General features: G+C 44.6%; 1 protein-coding gene across 2 annotated transcripts in view; it reads left to right on the top strand.

The window, feature by feature from the left end:
* AFF2 (ALF transcription elongation factor 2) overlaps positions 1-19,636 on the top strand; it is a 449,605-nt gene that overhangs the window by 347,845 nt on the left and 82,124 nt on the right. For both annotated transcript variants that reach the window (XM_078065010.1, XM_078065009.1), the window contains one exon: positions 13,940-13,977. In XM_078065010.1, coding sequence (XP_077921136.1) covers positions 13,940-13,977 — 38 coding nt within the window. The remainder of the gene's footprint in view (positions 1-13,939; positions 13,978-19,636) is intronic.

Raw genomic sequence — 19,636 nt, 5'->3', positions numbered from 1 at the left:
AAAAGCGTACAGTTCAGTGGCGTTTGGTACATTCGCAAGATTGTGCAGCGTCACCAGTTCCAGAATATTTTCATCACCCGGGAAGGAAATCTCACATACATTAGGCAGTGACTCCCCATTTCCCCTCCCTCAGCCCCTGACAACCACTAATCTGCTATCTGTCTCTATGGATTTGCCTATTTCACATAAATGAGTCGTGCAGTATGAGACCTTTGTGAGTGGCTTCTTTCATTTGCTGAAATGCTTTCTAGGTCCATCCATGTTGTAGCATAGATCATACTTCGTTCCTTTTTTATGACTGAATGATACTCCATCATATGAATATACTACCTTTTGTTTGTTCATCAGTTGATGGACATGTTGATGTTTCCACCTTTGTCCGAACACCTGTTTTTGGTTCTTTTGAATTGACTCAGGCGAGGTAACATAGTACTGCAGAGATAATATGGTACTCTTCTTTCCTCTTGTGACTGGGACCCTCATACTGCCTGAAACACCAGGAGGAGTGCTGAGAGCTCCCATTTACGGAGCCACCCTTGTTCTGTGCCTGATAGATACTAAGTTAGGTGCTCTGTCTTACTTGAACCTCACCAGTAAACCTTAGGTAGGTTTGGGTCTCCGGTCTGAGCAACAGAATTGCAGAGTGATTCTATTTGTGGTAGGATGATTGGAGGGAAAGCATAGAAACAAATGCATCAGTGCATTCAGTGTGGTGTCCAAGGCGCCAGACCACACCATTCCTTTGAGCTGACATTATACTTAGAAACTTTCTCAGAACCCAGTGGCTACATTCATCCAGACATAGTCCAATAAAAAAGCCATTAGCTTTCTGGAGACAGTCTCAAATCATCTCAACCATGATCACTCTACCTGGACTCACCTAAGGAGACCCGAATTATCTAGGCTTAGAGAGAGTTGATACCAATCTTTTCCAAAAGCTCCTTTTGGAAGACCTTATGCTAGAGTTTGCAACATAAAGGACTCCAAGAGAATGCATTTCCAATGCATGTATGAAAATGAAACACAGGATCAAGACATGTCAGTTTCTACTATGGCATCTCAGTCTCAAGTCTCTCATAATCAGAACGACCTCCCCCCTCCCTACCCACCGCTGGCTAGGCTGAGCAGGTCCTGTGCACAAACACCAACAGAGCAGTTAGGACGTGTTTAAAATGCTAAGCATTATTCCTGCAAACAGGAAAATAGAGCATGAGACCGGAATGGGAGAATTATAATATAGAAATTAAAGATGCCAAATGGTCAGCCATGGAGACTAAAGGTTGTTTTAAAAAAAAAACATTTTTAACAGAAGCTTTTACCTTCTAGTGACTCTTTAAAGTCAGAGATACACAGTCACGTAGACACATCGTTTCAGGGAAAAAGCGATAGTGATTGTACCCTGAAAATACTTGTTAGAAGTTGTGTGTTCTCTCTACCATCCCTGCTGCGTTTTTTGCTTTCCAGGTTGGGACTGTTTGGGAAGCAAATAGGTCCGTGCTGCCTGCTAAGGAATGAGGCTTTGCTGATAGAGTGTAGGAAGGCAGAGCAAGAGTACACAGATGTCGTCGGATAAACACGGTTTGAATCTGGCTCTGCCACTTACTGGATGACCTTGGGCCAAAGACCTAAGCCTCTCTAAAATGGAAGTAACACTAGCACCTACTTTACTGGGTCATAGTGAGGATTTAGTGACTAAGTGAATGTATATAGGCAAGATCATTTGACACTCTGCTTAGCACATAGTAAGTGTTTACCACTTCACGCAGTGGTCAGCATCCTTGGCTTTACCACTAGTGACGATCTAAAATGTCTCATATGCTTTGGGATGCTGGCTCCATTTCTTTGCCTTTCGTTGCAAGGAATAGGATGTTAAAGAGAGCTGCTGAAATCACTACCTGGAAAACCGTCAGTATGTGGCAAACCTGGCCATGGGAATTATACGTGTAGTCATGAAGAGCGTGGCTTTCGGAAGAGAGAACGAAAATGCCCTGAAAACCACAAACACTACACATATCAGTGGTTATTCTTCCTCGTGGCCCTTTTAAACATTGATTGGAAGTCCCCTCTTTTGGATCCATTGGTAGATCTTGCCCTTCATTTTGGCTTCGGTGACCATAGGCATCTGCTAGGAACAGGACCGAACATCCTAACTGCCCCCCACAAAAGGCATTCACTGGATGTGAATGACCTTTCCTCCCCTCTGCACTAAATCTCTTCCAGGAAAATTACGTGGCTCTAAACAAGAGTTTCTCTTCAGAGGACTGAAGTGGGTAGACAGCTGAGTCATCCGTTCAATTATACTTCTTCCTTTCTCTCCTCCTGCCCTGGAGATGCTGTACTCACTGTGCCTTTCTCTCGGAGCTTCCCCAGAATGGGAAATAATCCCTTGAAGTCGACGTTGGACATTGGAATGTTTCAGAACAGGGTTTGAATGGGATACAGTGTTCTGTACTTAGCGTCCGAGTAAACATCCGTGTTGCGGTATGTTCCGTTTTTCAAAGTTGGCTATCACTAACGCAGTTGGGAGCTACACGATGTCCGTTAGCCAGCTGACTACAGTTTTACCTCTCAGCCGGCTGCTCTGGGCATCACAAATCTAAAGCCCCACCCTGGCCTTCCCCACACCATGCTTACTGCATGGCCATTTTCCAGCCAGGCCTCTGGGGCAGGCAGGGAGGCCGTGGCACGTCCACTGGCGTTTGGCTAGGGTGGCATGACCCAGTTGGCCAGGCTTCTGGAGAGCGCATACGTGCGGGGTCCTCTGCATGCTCTCACCTTACCCCACTGAACCTGCAGTTTTCCTTTGGGTCAAATGTGTCTTCGTGTGCTTCTTGGGACTTAAAGGACCCCTGAAAATGAGGAGTTAAACCTGGAATCAATTTTCATTTACAGCTAAGAAGCAGTTATTCATGCTGTGCTTGCAGTTCAATAAAAGATCTAAAGATATAGACCTTGTGCTTCTCTTTCAATATAAGCAGCCTAATCAGTCTCAAATGTTTTCTTAACAAAGAAATTGTATTGACAGGTTTATTAAAATTGCTGTCTTTTAAGTTTTAAGCTATCCACAATCTGACCTATTCCAAAGACTTCTAGAATGTGTGGTGGCCAAACTCAAGAGCTCCCTCCTGCATATATCCACAGAACCAGGTAAACGTCTGCTTAACATTTCACCGACTGATGATCATGATGTTGGATTTGCGCAGCTCTGGGCGTGTGGCCTTGTACTCTGCCGGCAGGACGGTCTGGGGGGCCCTGGGCTCTGAAGCCAGGCTGGATCTGAGCAGGGCTCTCTCGGGCCCGGCCACCTCACACTGACATGAGAAGCAGCAGACTTTAGAAGTACAAAGGCTGTAAAGAAATGGGTATTGTTTGAAACCGCCTTTAGGGCATTTTAATATTAATTCCATCTTGTTATTAATGTGAATTAGACTGAAATGTTAGAGGACTTCATTTAGCTCCGTAGGAAGTTTAGAGAGTGAGCACGGTGACGGGAAATGTTTGGTCAGGGACCAGGCTCAACTCTGTAGCCGAGGTAGAGCTTAGGGTGGTGTTGCTGCTTTAAAAACAGAGCTGAACAATTCAGATTTGCTTTGAGCACAAAGGCATTCTCATGAGTTGTGTCTGGATATGTCGTTGCAAGTAGCCCCCATGTACCCCATTTTATTTAACCGGATCTTTTTTTATTTTTCTGCTTAAGGATCGCGCTAGCACCCTTAGAGATGTGCGCTTCATTCAAAGCATGTTACTGGGCATGTGTGGACTTTTCCACTGGGTGCTGGTGGCGGGGCTGCACCTCAAGTATGTTAACATATACAGAGCAATCGTGTCTTCTCAGCTCTTGCCCTGCACTTCATAATTGTATTTTTTGGCTAAAGATCACTCATTATCTCACACACAGGTAGCTTGCTTTTCACCCAGGTTCTTGATTTTGGCTTTATATTTGATCCAGTTTCACTTGTTTGTTTTTATTATTGTTGGGCTAGCTCCCCGGCCAGGTCGTTCTGAGATCATTGCAGATGAGCTGACCTCCATGGTAGCAGAAGATGAAACATTCTGGCCGCTTTGGGGATGTGTTCCTTATACCTGGGATGCACGTTACACTTTCAAAACACAGTAGTCAGGTTAAACTCAAGCCCACATTCACGTTTAAAGTTTGCTAATGAGAACATTTTGCTCCTGCTATTAGCCGGCTCTTTGGAAGCTGATGTGCTGTCGCGAACGCATTCGTTGTGACAACAGACACTCTTCCCTGCTGTCATCGGTCCTCTTGTTTTAGCTACAGTTCTCCCTCATCATGCTGAACAAGTTGTTACCTCCCCGGGGTTTCTCTGCATTTCCATTTACTTTGTTATCAGCAGAAAGGCTGGGGAAGGCCTCCTTCAGTAATGACATCAATATGGCCTACACGGCAAGAGAGGTCAGCCTGTCAGAGCTAGAGAAACAGCAGATGGATTAGGATGAAACCAGGTGCAAAATAACTTCGATAGAGTCTTTTAATGTAAACAGTTTATCTGTCATTGCCTTTCATTGAAATCCCCCACAAAATGATAGAGTTTGGGCAGTTAAGCCTGCAGACTGTAGCTGAATAAAATCCGTACATTGTCATACCCTAACTATCCAGCAATTAGAGAATGAGAGGACATTTTAATTTATTCATTAAAGACTGGAAAGTAAATAGGATAACATATAAGGTTAATAGAATAACATTGGCCTTCATAGTCCCAAGATTGTGTTTCCCATTTGGCTGTATTAGCATAGAGACTAGATTAATGAGAAACTGCTTAGGGCTTGTATGATGTGATTTTTAATATGCTCCAGGCAAGTCTGTGACTGTTTAGAAATCTGCGTGCTGATTTTTTTTTTCATTGTAATTAGCTCTCCTACTTTTAGTACCAAATATTTTGACTCGTAATCTCCATAGATTGCCTTTTTATTGTAATCTCAATAAAATGCTTAGAGCACACAGAGATGCAGAGAAGCACCATGTTTTTACGTGTGGTGCTTGTCACAGCTGATGAGATACCGTCCACTACAGCTTATGAGTTATCCATCTACGAGCATTCCAACTGCAAAGCCACTGGCCCGCAGCGAGTTGAAATCAGACGTGGGCGAGGGTGTGCTGCATGCCCTAAGAGCCACCTGGAAGCAAAAATGGGTTTGACCCGTTATTTCAGAAAAGGTGACCCTCGTGTAGAACGGGGATGACCATGGCTCCTATCTGTGAAGAAGGGGGCAGGGGCAGGGGTAGCAGTCACCTCTGGGAAGCGGGGATCACTAAGTTGACTTGAATTCAAGTTGCCCTTGTCACTGCCCCCCGGGCTGGTCCCGTCTGCACTCTCACTGCACCCTTTGCTTGGGTCCAAGCATGTCCTTTTTCTTACGCCCCTTCATCGCCCCAGGTTGGGTCCCAGATCCACGGTTGGAGCCTGGAGGTCCTGGCTCGGAGTCATTAGCCAACAAGCCCCAGGCAGCGTACCATGTGTACTGGAAGTTTATTGGAAGTTTCCAAGTCTTGAATTTAATCAGGGTTCTAGCATATACTAGAGCAATATGAACATCTCCAGTAGAAGCTGGGTAATAAAACACTGCCAGCCTGAAAATGTGAGATTTTGAAATGTATGTGCTGGCTTTGAAAAATATACTGCGGCTTTGGTTTAGGGCCCAAGAAGGCTTTACTCTGTTCCCCAAATATCTGCCATCTGCTGGAAAAGCTACCAGGCAGGCTGCAAACATCCAGGATATTGTCCTGAATGGGAAACAGAATCTATCTTATTCCTAAGCAGCTATATATATATGTGTGTGTGTGTGCGTTTTCTATTTATTTAGTAAGAGCAAAGAGCATAGGCATTATAAATACACAGAAGAGGTACCAAATTTGAGATTAGATACCAACCTAAGATTAACTACTCAAAATTCAAATAGATGGGCAGATAAAAGCAGCAGATGCTTCCAGAATGTATGGGATGGCATAACCCATATTTCACAGAGTACCACATAGGATTCTCTAGAATATTAGATAGAAACATTTATGAACTTGGTAATCAATCTTGTTTATTGCTAATGGAGGTAGGCTCAGGTTCCATATTTATCCCTGAGTCATATATGTATATGCTGTCTGCAGTACTTGTGTATGAATATAGAATACCAGACCTTAAAATGGCCATAGAGAGCCTTTATTCCAGCTGCCTCATGTTGCCCAATAAGGACACTGGGGCACAGAGACATCAGTTGGTATTTGGTGTTGTGAGATAATAGAAAATAAATATTGATATATTGGTCTCTGTGCCTGGTTCCTGGCATGGGGCTCCTAAGACCCTTGCAATTTACTAATTTGGTAAGAGCACTAGGAGCATCTTTTGTTCTGACAATTGGTCTTTGACCCCAGTTCCTGACACAGGGCATGAAATCCCTTGGAATTTCCTGGGTGATAGGAGTGTTCTAAGGAGGTGACTCTGCATGGGCTTCTGGATGGGAGCTTCTCACCAGAAAGACCAAGTCATGATTAGAAGCTTGGAACTTTCAGCCCTGTTCCCCCACTCGCCCCTGACACACACACACACACACACGCATGCACGCTTCTCTGGAGAGGAGAGAAAGCCCGGAAACTGAATTAATAATTAATCATACCTATGTGAAGAAGCCTCCATAAAATCCCAATAGTATGGGGTTTGGAGAGTTTCCAGGTAGATGAACACATCCATGTCCCGGGAGGGTGATGAACCCCAAGTCCATGGGGACAGAAACTCTGACACTTGGGACCCACCCAGACCTCGCCCTGTGTTATCTCTTCACCTGGCTGTCCATCTGTCTCTTTGATCGTGTCTTTTAACAAACTGGTAGACATAAGTAAACTGTTGGCCCAAGTTCTGTGAGCCACTCCAGCCAATTAGTCGAACCTGAGGAGGGGGTCGTGGGAACCTCTGGTTTATAGCCAATTGGTTAGAATGAAAGGTGACAGAAGTATTATGAGTGTGAGAGGAAAGGAGACTCACAGATGGGAGACTAGTGGGTTTTCTTTTTTTTTTTAAAGATTCTTATTTGACAGAGAGCACAAGTAGGCAGAGCTATAGGCAGAGGGAGAGGGAGAAGCAGGCTCCCCGCTGAGCAGGGCGCCCGACATGGGGCTCGATCCCAGGACCCTGGGATCATGACCTGAGCCGAAGGCAGCCGCTTAACTGACTGAGCCACCCAGGCGTCCCTCTAGTGGGTTTTCTAATGATGGATATGATGTCGTCGCCCAGAGTATAATATGCTGTAAAGTGACAGAAAGCCTGAATACATTAGGATGTTCAGGCTAAGGATGCATCATCAGTATTCACTCCCATGTAGGTTGTAGAATACTTTTATACCATTGGGTACCTACTATGCACTAAGAATACCCTTCCCGTGTTCCTGGTCACACGTGGTACGGAGAGCATCTCTATTAGGTATTGATTGTCTCCCACCGCAAGACACATGTCATTTTGCGAGGGGGGGTCTCTCTAGCACCAGGGGCAAGAGGGCTCAGATTGGCAGGGGGGAAGGAAATTGAATTTTCAAATCCAAACACCCAGGGGAACAGAGTAACCGAGTGCCTCTTACATTGGCCCTTCTATTGGGGAGAATAAGTCGCTCCAGCCAATGCTGGGATGCTGTGCCTGGTGTCACCATGTTTACTCCACTTAGAGAATGATTAACGTCAAGCAAGACTCTTATGAGTGAAACGTGCTTCTTCACCAAAGACCGTGCATTTTTCATTGTTACAACAGATCAAAACTAGTTATAAACCAAATCGCCAGTTGACACGTGGAACTTGCTAAAGACACTTGAAAAACTCCTACTGGTTAGCAGACTCCACACACGGGGCCAAGCAGACCTTCTCGGAGGCCGCCGTTCAGCTGGCACGGCGGGGTGGGTGAGGCTGATTAGGAATTCAGTGAGCGGTGGGGAGCCATGAAGGGCTCTGAGAAAGTCCGGATGAAAGTGGAGCATCAAAGGGGGGGAGAACGGGGAGACCGGCAGAGCGGCGGAGGGGCAGTGGCCAGTGTCTGGGGGAGCGGTAATGAGGATGGAGCGAGCTCCTAGCTGCAGGAAGAGTGAGGGGACATGGCCTGTTGCCCGGGAGCCGGCTGCGAAATCTGCCCCGGCAGCCCGGACTCCTCATCCTCGTCCTCTCTGTGGTGTGTAGACAAGTCTCAGGGGCCCTTGCAGCACCTCCGATCCAGATGCATGTGTCCTAGAGCTCGGCTTTTCCTCCCGCACCCTTCCACACCCACAGCAGTGCTCAGACTCAACGCTCAGCCCCCACTCGTTTATCTGGTCAGTGTTTATTAAGTGATTATTAGGTGCGAGATGCGGTGCCCTCCACCTGGGATGAATTTCCTCCAAGCTCTGCTGGTCAGAATTCTCTGGCTGCCCCTTTTATGTCTAGCACAGGCCTACTTCATAGATGCACGGAATGCAGTGAATTAAATTAAGATGGGAGAAGCCCAATACTCTAAGGAGAGAGAACATGTAAGTTCAGGGTTCAAACAACTGACATTTCCACATTTCCTCCTGGGCCCCTATCCAGAGGGGGAAATACAATAGGTGGTGTTTTCCTAAAGATTTCAGGCCCTAGATATGAAGTCAGAAATTCAGGCAGGCATCTAGGTGTTGCAAAATGCTGAGTGACATTTTCTCCTCTTAATTTGCAATCCTGGCTATGCGCGCGTGTGCTGCCAGCTGAAACCCCAGCCTATAGGAGATAATATAAGCCTCTGGCTGTTTTACTCATTCCAGTGAAATCTATTTAAATGCTGTAATTAAGCAATTCATTTTTATATTTGGGCAAGTGTTCTAAGTATATGTCTCTTTAATTGATTTAACCAATTCTGGAGGTATTGATTTTAGACCATCTGAATACCCTAATGATGAGTTCATTTGTTAATAGAGGAGTTTTCTCTTCTGAACTTCAGTGATCGATACAATTTACCAATACATGTCACTAGGTTAAGGTATGGCTGTGTTTCATGGACCAGCCCTGTGAAAAGTTAAAGAAGGCAAAACATAGAAACTCAAAAGCAATGCAATCGATTGTTCTTCTGTCTCATGTCCATAATGCCCAATGTCCAGTTATTTAAAATTATCTGGATGACTGACTTCTCACTTTTTTTAATCAAGAAATGTATTGTGGGCACCTGGGTGGCTCAGTTGTTAAGCGTCTGCCTTGGGCTCAGGTCATGATCCCAGGGTCCTGGGATCGAGTCCCGCATCGGGCTCCCTGCTCCTCGGGGGGCCTGCTTCCTCTCCCACTCCCCCTGCTTGTGTTCCCTCTTTCGCTATGTCTCTCCCTGTCAAATAAATAAATAAAATCTTAAAAAAAAAAAAAGAAATGTATTGTATAGACCCAACTTGGGTGCATCTGCTAGCAGAACACCAGGAAAAAAACGTATAAGCAGGAAAGGTAAAAGCTATATAGAGCAATGCTAGTAGAATCACATTTTATGCTTGACTGGCAGCATTATTGATTAAGGAAAAAAGCAGCACCTGAACACATAGCCCTGTAGAATGAGTTCACCGCTACAGTATGTCTAGGCCCTCCAAGTGCTCACCTTGACAGTCTCAACAAAGAGGAAACATACTGTATTGGGTCTGTTTTCTGCCAATATGGGGGCAGGGGAAAGGTATTATGGTAAGTCTGGATACCACGGTTCAGGGGATGCTTCTTAAAACCTGAAAAGATCCTCTCATTTTTAAATTTTTTTTTAAGACTTATTTATTTATTTGAGAGAGAGAGAGCCTGTGATCAGGGAGAGGGGCAGAGGGAGAGGAAGAGAGAGAATCTTAAGCGGACTCCCCACTGAGTGTGGAGCTGGACACGGGGCTTGATCCCAGGACCCCGAGATCATGACCTGAGCCTAAATCAAGAGTCATACACTTAACTGACTGAGCCACCCAGGTGCCCCAAGATTCTCCCATTTTTTTAAATAAATGTAGTATATGTGTTTGTTGGATTAGAATAAAACTGGGACAGAATTACCAAAGAATTTTTTTTAAAGTTAGATCCATCTATAGATTATATGTAGCATTTTCTCCCTAAAAATACATGTTATGTTTGCCGTGGAGGACAGGACTCAAGAGATAGCCATTTTCTTTCCTTCCTTCTTTCATTCCTTCTTTCTTTCCTTCCTTCCTTCTATTTTCTCATGATAGCTCTATAGTTTTTATGGTTCACATAATTCAGTATAGTCCCTGAGTCGCTTGGGCTTCAGTGGAGCCAGAAGATTCTCTGCATAACAGAAAGACAAGGTCCTTCTTATTTTTAGGAAGATAGATTTAATGAGTGAGCAACTGTGAGCATGTCCTTAGCCACATCATCCCTCCTGAGGAAATAAATTTGCCGCTTAGCAGGATACCATGAATAGTACAATGCTAGTAATGAGAGAAGAATCAGTTCATAAACACTCCTTGGAATGAGAGAAGTGCCTTCTCCCTGGGCATATAATTTTTTCAAGATGCCATATGACAGAGGAGGCTCACCTCAGGGTCAAATGTTAGTGAAAAAGCAAAGTGCCCTCCTCCTGGGGTGAGGTGTGAAAGGGGGGGCCACTGATGGAGGAGTCACCTGGAAAGGAGGGAGGCTTCCTAGGCTGCCTTATGGAGGAGGGGCTGCACCAGCCCCTGAGAAGGTTCAGGACGGAGGCCTGTGTGAAAGCGCAGGGGTCTCTCCTGCTGGCCTAGGCGGGTCAGGATCTGAACACATCCAGATCTCCCTCGAGTAAGACTTCTCAGACAGAAACATTCTATTTAGCCCAGAACTGCTCCTGATGTGGAGAGAGGAACAGAGTGGCTCCTGTAATCCTCGTTGGAGTAACTGCATGGGTTCGATACGGCAGCCGGTCCCCAAGTCAGCAAGCCCATAAACTCTCTGGCCGTGCAGACGTGTGCCCTGAAGCCCGAAAGCACGGTCCGCAGGCAATGCGTTTACATAGCGCACGACGGTTTCTAGAGCGCCGCCGTGGATGTTGGCTCCTCCCACCCACCCTTGATATAGATGGGACAGGAATGATTATCTTCAGTTTTAAAATGAGGAAACAGATTCAGAAGTGTCAGCCGCCTTGCTAACGTCCTGATGAAAGTAGGCAGCGAAGCTGGGTGCCGATCCCGGGTTTCTGGATTTCCCGCTCATCACTCTTTCCACTGTAACCTGCAGCCTCTCGCCACACCACAGTGGAATCTATTTTCTATCATTTTAATTTATCGTATCATCCTTTCTTATACTAGAGCTTCCTTAATGGCAAGATAAGTATCATGTTAGGGGAACGTGGCACAAAATAAGTAGAATATAGGTTTTAAAAAGCATATAGATGTTGCAAATTAAAGCAGCATGAGTGTTAACTATCTAGCCTCCATCTTCCAATCAGTTTAAATTACTTTAATGTATGTTTTTAAACTCAAAATGAGCTGTAATCCCAATATGCAACCCTCTTAATGTGGATGAATTACACGAGATCGTTTCATTTTGATTCCCCTCCTTTTGCACATTTCGAACATGGGATCGGTGTTTTCATGTCCCGTTATCTCAAAAGAGGAATGTTCTCCTTGCATTTTTTTTTTTTTTTTTGTAGACTACTTCTTAGACCTTAAAGACATACATAGTTCTCCCACAAATAATTCACTTAACTTTCGTTCGAAGTCTCTGAGTTGAATAATTCTCTATGGCGGGCTGAACACAGTGTCACATTATAGCGGAAGCAAAGAACACAAATTGCGAGCTCTGTCTCGGGTCTGGCAGAGACTCCCTGTGACCGTTTAGCTTAGAGATGAAAGGTGGTGAGCACACAGGAGGATGACGTGAGCACGTCTGACTAAAGTTGTTGGCACTCTGGAATGATCCCGAGTTAATTTCCAAAGAAAAGAGAACCTCTCAGCAGAGACATTTTCAATCAATAGCCAAGCAGCCCAGAAAACATTCATTTGAATGAAGTTATTTTCCTATGATGGCTGTATGAAAAGACATAGGTTTCAAAGAAACTGACCTTGAACATGATTATGTTTCTCCTGATCAGAGAAAACTAACTGGGTCTAATTGACAGTCCTGAGGCACAGAGAAGAGAAGACATTTTCAAAAACCGTGTCACTGAGTGAAAGCTAGGTTAAGCAATGTCGCTGTGATTTCTCCCTCCCTGTCTTCTGCCAGTGGCGTGCTCATGCTATCACATCCAGTGTGCTTCCAAAGGAAACCCCTTGAACACCATGCTTGTGACTTTACGATAAGCTAAGTCTTCAGGAACAGACTCGTTTGGATTGTAAGGGACAGGGGAAAGTGGGTTCCTGTGATTTCCACAGTGACATGTCTTCCGCCCCCACCGTATGCCATTCCAAAGCAGCCAGGACTAGGGGAGAAAGGGTGGTAGAGAAGGAAGGTGTAGGTGTGCACGGGTGGGCAGACTGGGTCCGCCTGTTCCTTCCCGCATCCTTTCCAGGGCCAGACCTGCTCAGGGACAGACTTCCGTATCCTAACTACCTGTGAGACGTGACTTGGGCCGGCTACACACATATTGCTTGTTTTATCATTTTCACCTGTTACCTCCCGCTCTCGCTTGCTTGCTGTTCCACCGCTTGCCAAAATTCAACCTCAGGCACAGATGGTGAGAAGATGATTTTTGCCACCGAGAGCCAAAGAAAGTGCCCAAATATTAATGGGTATTTACCTAGCAACAGAACCTGAGATTTAATAGAAGAGAAGGACTTGAATTTCCAACGCTAATCTCTAAAATTGAGAAGTGTTTCATTTATTTTTTAAAAATGGCTCCGGAGTGCGTTGAGCTGTTGTTGTACATGGAAGGGTCCGGGGTACTTACTTCCACACCGGTCACCCAGAATGCCAAGTCCGGTGTTATAAGTAGCTGCCGTTGCCCACCTCCAGGAGTCACAAATATAAAGGTCTCCGAATGGACACTTTTTAAAAGGGTCTGAAGATCCTGGAGATTGCCAAACCACTGCTTCGACGCTCTCCATATTAAATATTATTTCTATAGTCTGCAAAAGTCTAGGGGAGTACAAGTTTGGTTCTGATTACATAATTATGCTACAGAAGTATGAAAAAAATCATCACTAAAACCCTCCAGGTGCTTAAACAGTTTGATAGACTGTAGCCATTCTGCCATCAGCGCCCCCAGCTGTGTTGCTTAGCAACATTTTAATTCCAGAAGAATCGAAGGAGATGCAATCCCTGTGGAGAGGGAAACAGAAATAAGAGGGCTGTTGACAGATGATCTGAGTTGTTTCTTCTAATATACTGTGAAGATCACTAGCTCTTTTCATGAATGATAAATGGACTGTACACAGATCAATGGGTTCAGCAATAAACTGGAACCAGGCTCCATGTCTAAGGCGACACAGGCCGAGAGGCCCAGAGATTTCCTCATTTCGATGATTTGGTGTGTGTTTTCTTAAAGGTTCCACAGGAGGAGATTGATCCGAGCAGTCGGTCATCCCTTGGCCTTTTGTGGTGTCCGCTAATAAAAATGATTTTAGAAATGGCTACTTTGGCCTTGCTCTCACCATGCAGGTGCAGCCAGGTGTCAGGAGTCACACAGGGTAAACGGGTCCTCACCACAAATCGAGAAGTCCTAGATGTGCCCATGATCATCCCTCCTCCCCCCGCCTACGCACCTGCCTCCCCACCCTGTCATAACAACCCAAGCAGGCCCACCCAGGGGCTAAGATCTGAGTGCAAGGCAGAGAGAGAGGAATGAGTGTCTGTGTCTGAAAGCTGCACTTGGACAGGTAACCATGTGCGCCGGGAGAGGAAAATTGCTCTCTGTGTCTCCAGTCTGCTTATCGCAAGCAGCCTGCTTCAGTTAGGTCCTTATGTTTTGGAAGAGCGTCTTATGCTGCTTATTGTTTTGGTAACTAGTTGTGAAGATTATGCCTGCTAATGTTGTCTAATTGCATTTTTTTCTTCTGTTTACAGGCTGTTGAAAAGGCAAAACCTAAGAATAATCCTGTGAAGTAAGTTATTTTTTTTTTTTTTTGGAAATTTTAATTTGAATGGACTCCGTGTGTGTGTGGCAAAAGAGACCTTGAATTTTGAGTTCATCTCTATGACGATCGAAAAACAAAAACAAACAAGGGGGGAAACCACCAAAACACAAAACCCAAATCTCCAATTGAGCGGGGACTAGCTTTTATTTTGATTTGATTTTTTCCTGTGGTCCTGATGAGGAAGTGCCCCAAGTTGTGCCCAGTTTACATAAATTAATATGTGCCATCCGTGAAGAGCTGCCAAATACTATTATAATCCTATTCAATGCATGGTACTTCAAGCCTTTGGGTCTTGCACATGCTAAAAAGATTATATTTTTAATTGCAAACCTTGGACCTATGACAGAGACTGAAATGGCTGAAAATGTGCCAAGTGATTTCCAGCCACGTGGGGAGGTTTGGCACCTTGGCATCAAGGCCTTGCTACGCTGTTAATGAAAAGCTCATAAAAATATATTTAACCAAAGGTTTTTCTAGCTAACAGAGAGCTATTTCCAAGGCGTTTTATGGGGCACTCTTAAATTATAAACCAGCAGCACAGCACTCTTTTAAACATAGTACATCTTAGACATCCTGTCTCTTCCAGAAGGGAGACTTTCAAATTAAGAAGGATGTTTGTCTTGTCATTTGGGTTTGTGACATCTGAGTGCAGTGTTATGCGGACCAGGCCCACCAGCCACGTGGCCTCGGGAAGTCCTGCTCTCTTTGCTGAGTTATCACAATCTCACATTTCTAGGAGCTCCGTGTTAATTTATGATAGCTGACTTTCATTGTAGTGGGTACCAGGCTCCAATTCATTTTTTCCAAAAGTTTCTGTGTACTTTGTTTTTAAATTTAATTTTTCATAGGCCACAGAATATTCCTTATTGGCTTTTGTAGCCTCTGGAGGAGCATCTGTAGTCTGGAGATATATTATGCTATAGTCATCCTATGGGAGTATTTCCGGTAGCTGAGTTTTTGCCTGGTTGTTTGATTGGGGTTGAAATCTTCTCTGCAGCCTGATTTCTTTTCTGTCTGTGCCCTGAAGGCGGGATTAGAGGGTGGTGCTAATGAGGCCAAGGCCAGGACTGCCGGTCCCTGGGTGGGCCATTAGTGATCTTCTTTCCCCTAGTCCGATTGCACCCTTCCCTCCAGTCCTCCGGTGTGCAGATGTGTGCCCCAGGTCACAAGGGATGGGGCAAGGGCTGGAGGAGTGTAAACCCAGGCCCTCAGTGGGACAAACATCTCCCAGTTCAAGCCGTCCTGATAGGAAGTAAGGCTCAGGCTCCATCTTGGCATGCACAGGACAGCCCATTGGTAGTATACGGGGCTACGTGCAATCAGACTCTAGTGGCCTGGAGTGGGACCAGTTTTCTCTCTGCTCCTTGTGAGGATTCGACCCTACAGATAATTATATTTTTTATGAGCTCTGGTTAATTCACAGTGCAGACTCCATCTAATGTCTAGCACTTTAAGGAATATCGTAAAGAGAAAACAGGAAAACTAGAAGAACCAAATGATTAGTAATAGAATATGGAGCGTTTTACCTTTAAATAGATTTGGAAAATCTGCTCAGTAGTAAGCCTCAGTCGCGATCAACCAGTAGATGTTTAGAACTGTCTTCTAACTGAATAAGGAACTGTTCTCGGTGTGCATTTGGGTGTCCCGCTGCATGTGGGCTCACAATAGGTACCCCACCTGCCCAGCCACAACCACTGGGCACTTGAAGAGGAAGACCTCTTCAAGACCTCAGCTCAGGGACAGAAATCCCGGAGCACGGTTCGTGAACACTGCCCGATAGCAGAGCAGAAGCAGAAGCAGAGTTTTTTGAAGTTTTATGTATAGTGGTCCTCTTTCTGTTTCTGATGTCTGACCAAGAATTTCAGTTACATGGGGTGCACTGAGACCCCAAATACATGTTCTCCTGAATGAATGAACAGGTAAACAAATTGGACACATCCCAGAGAGCAGTCCTTCCAGAAACCTGGCCTGGAGGCTTAATGAGACTGGTGGCCCCACACTAGAGTGTCAGATCGGAGGAGGCCATGTGTTGTAACTGATCAAGTCATCCATTATCCTATTCTTGAGTCATGCCACGTGTAAAGTGCTCCCACGTTGCTCTGGCTCATTCTCGCTGCTCTGCCTCGGACCAGGTACCGGCTTGCTCTTGTATGTCAGAATTAACATTTGATTGAGCATACAATGGAAAGTGTGTACAGTCTTGCTGGAAAAGTCAAGGTCTGGAGGCATTTACAACTAAAGCCTGAACACAGATTGGTGCAGATGATCATATGTGTGATTGGATGTCATCCTCTGGTGCAGAGTTTGGCAAATGGTTGGGGAAAAGAAATGAAAAGAATCGTTTGTGACATGTGAAAATTACATGAAATTCAAATTTCAGTGTCTATAAAAAAAGCTCTATTGGCACACAGCGATACTCATTTGTTTCCATATTATCTATGGCTCCTTTTGTGCCATGGTGGCAGAGATTAGTTGCGACAGAGATTGTATAAACCACAAAACGGAAACTATTTACTCTCTGGCCCATTACAGAAAACCTTTGCAGACCCATGCTCTAGCTGGTCAGGTAGAAAAAGGCACAAAGGTGCACTTTTCCCTGACTGTAAGGGTTAAACTATCACCCCCACACACACCCTTGTCCTTTAAAACATTGAGGAAACATTGACTGAGCCCTTTCCCTGTGTTCTGGACTTTCTGGGGCTGATGTACCACACAGTTCTCATTCAGAGCAAAGAGACCACTCTAAACTTACTATCTTTGAAGTCATTATGGATATGAGATCCATTGACAGGGCAACAATGCCTTGGAAACCAGTGAGCACAGAGCCAGAGCCTTACTGCTTGTCTTCCAAGTTGCGTGTGGATGGATAGCTTGCAAAAGGCATATGCACGTTCTAAAATTCTGTTACTTCCCAAGATCTAACTCAGGCTGAGCAAACTTTCCATTAGAGCCATGGTAAATGAGTCACAATATCCGTTTAGTTTGCCTGTTTTCCTCTCTAAAGGTTTGCCTCCTCTTCCCTATTTCTCAGCCACTTGTTCAATTTACTTTTAATACCTTCATGGTTGTAAGCCACTTTCTTCACCATAGGGAGACTGTGGTACACATTAATTACACTCCATATAAAGGAGAAATTAAGTATATGCTTAGTGAATGTAAGCACATAATGTATCTGGATACACTAATGATTTTACCTTGAAACATTAAATATTACCTCTGAGGGTAAGAATCAAAATGGAATGTTCTTAAGATCAGTGATCAGGACAAGAGATGCTGGTATCAAAGCTCGATTAGTATGTTCAAACTGTGGCTCTTTAATGTGTCCGAGAGACTTTCACTTGTATGTTAATGTTCTGCAGCAATTATCTTCAAGCTTTCATTGTGACAACAAGGCCTGAGAGATGTACAGATTTCTTCTACCATATGTGACTTATCACATACATTTTTTTAAAAACACATTTCTGTTATTAAGACATATGTGATAGTACACTTCTGCAAATGTGAATTGCTTTTGGCTAAAAGCCATGCACTAATAAGTTGAGTTGAATCTAACCGAGGTTGACATCTGTTACCAAAAGAGAGAGAGAGAGAGAGAAAGAGGGAGGGAGGGAGAGAGAGAGGGAGAGCGAGTGAGCGAGAGCACAGTTGTCAAGCATAACATTCTTCCTTGCTTTTACACTTTAACAACGTTAAACAACGTAGTTGTTGTCTTTCACAAATCAGGATCAGAATCCACTCTGCTTAGGAAATTACAGCTTTATTTAGGAACCAATCCATCTTACAGATACGGTGGTTTCATGATTGAAAATGACAAATAGCCACGAAGATTGTCCTGACCATGGTGTTTGTGCATTATTCATTTATTCATCCAATGAATATTTATTGAGAAGCTACAGCATTCCGGGAACTGTGATAGAGGCTGAGAGAATTAAAAATAAATCTGACACAGGTCTTACCCTCGAGGAGTTTAGAGTCCAGTACGAGAGATAAAATCAGTTTGTAAAGAACTAAATACAAGATAGAGATGTTTGTTAAGTAGGAAACAGACAAAGGACGACGGAAGCTCTAAGGACAGAAAGCGCTTCTAGTTAGTGCTCTTGGAGAAGGGTGGGGGGGACATTTGCACCAGGACTTTAAAGGCTGTTGGTTCGAGCCACCGGTGCTGAGGTGGCAGGCAGAGAAAACTCAGGTTGGAAACCAAGGCTCAGAAATGGTGACTTAGGGACCTCAGGGCTTATCCAGATGAAAGCGATGAGCTCGGTGGAGTCAAATAGCATTGAAGAGCCCTAACTGGCTACTGTGAATTGTCATCGAGTGCCCTATTATTAAACATAAACAAAGAGTCCATAGACCTGGGATCTAGTCCTCAATCTAAGACTAACTTCTGGTATGAAATGGGAAATGTTCCTTCCTCGCTACAGACCTCAGCTACATTATTTGTATGGTGCTTCCAGCTCTTGAAAAAAAGCCAAAGCTTGAAAGCCTGTTTTGTAATTATTTTAGGAAATATTTGATGTTCAAATTTGATATAGATGCATACAAGCACATACATTATAAACATCGCATATATAATACACGTTTATTCACATACGTGCACACACACACACACATACACAATGTCTTTTCCCATCATTTTTGCCTCGTGTACTTGTGAAATGAGGGCCAAGAAGCCACATCATTAGAGTCTCAAAGAGATATGTTAGATAGAAGATCAGCGTGGCTCCCAGAACATTGGGGTGAGTCATTTAAATGACCCCTTACGACCAAAAGTAATTTTGCAGTTGGAGTCTGTATCTCTTGTGATGCTCTTGAAGCTGTGCAGAATATCACTGGAATCACCACATCTTCTCCGACTGAGAAGACAGTGGATTCTGTACTGTGTTCTGCCAAACACTAGTCCTGCAGGATCGTCTCCTTTAGGAATAAAAGGCTCCAGCACCACAGTTTGGCATGCGCTATCACATCCTTTTCCCGGAGTGCCCCTGTTTGCCGAGAGGACAGCCTTGCCTGGCACGGCACTTCATGGAATACAAAACTGGATGCTCAGGTCCATGGGAAATACAATGACCACATGGGGGCCTGGCAGTTTGAGAAACCTAGGGCCTCATACCTTACGTCCCATACCTAACAAGAATATTTGAAATGAGCAGCTGAATTAGAAAGTCAACCGTGGAAAAGAGAGAAATCCCCCAAGTCCAAAGTGATAAAGTATCTCCTGTGTCTCTTTTACGGTTTCACACTCTAAATGATTTTTATGGATTGGGACTATACTGAGGGACAGTCCTCAGGGAGGAGAATGGACATTTTAGGGTTAGGTCCCTCGGAGATTTATGATGACCACTCGTTTCCTGACAGTGAGGCACCCAGCCCCGTGTGCTCCCCACGCTGCCAGCAAAAGTCTAAGCTGTCTCTAATCAGCTCTGGGCATTTTAAGGGTAGTCGAAGGAAAGACAGCAACATGTTGTCCAGTAGCTATAATTGGATGCGGAAGGTTCCAGCAGTCATCTGCATAGCACAAAGTTTTGGACATCCCCCTTTTCATCGGTAATCGGAGTGGCGTCGTCTAGGCAGTCCCAGACGGGGCAACTGAGCCCTGGAGAACAGACTGCCCAGAACCCCAAGGTGC

Source organism: Halichoerus grypus, chromosome X, assembly GCF_964656455.1.
Source record: "Halichoerus grypus chromosome X, mHalGry1.hap1.1, whole genome shotgun sequence".
Classification (NCBI taxonomy): Eukaryota; Metazoa; Chordata; class Mammalia; order Carnivora; family Phocidae; genus Halichoerus; species Halichoerus grypus.
Note: the sequence above shows the minus strand (reverse complement) of the source record. Positions and strands in the feature narration are given on the sequence as shown.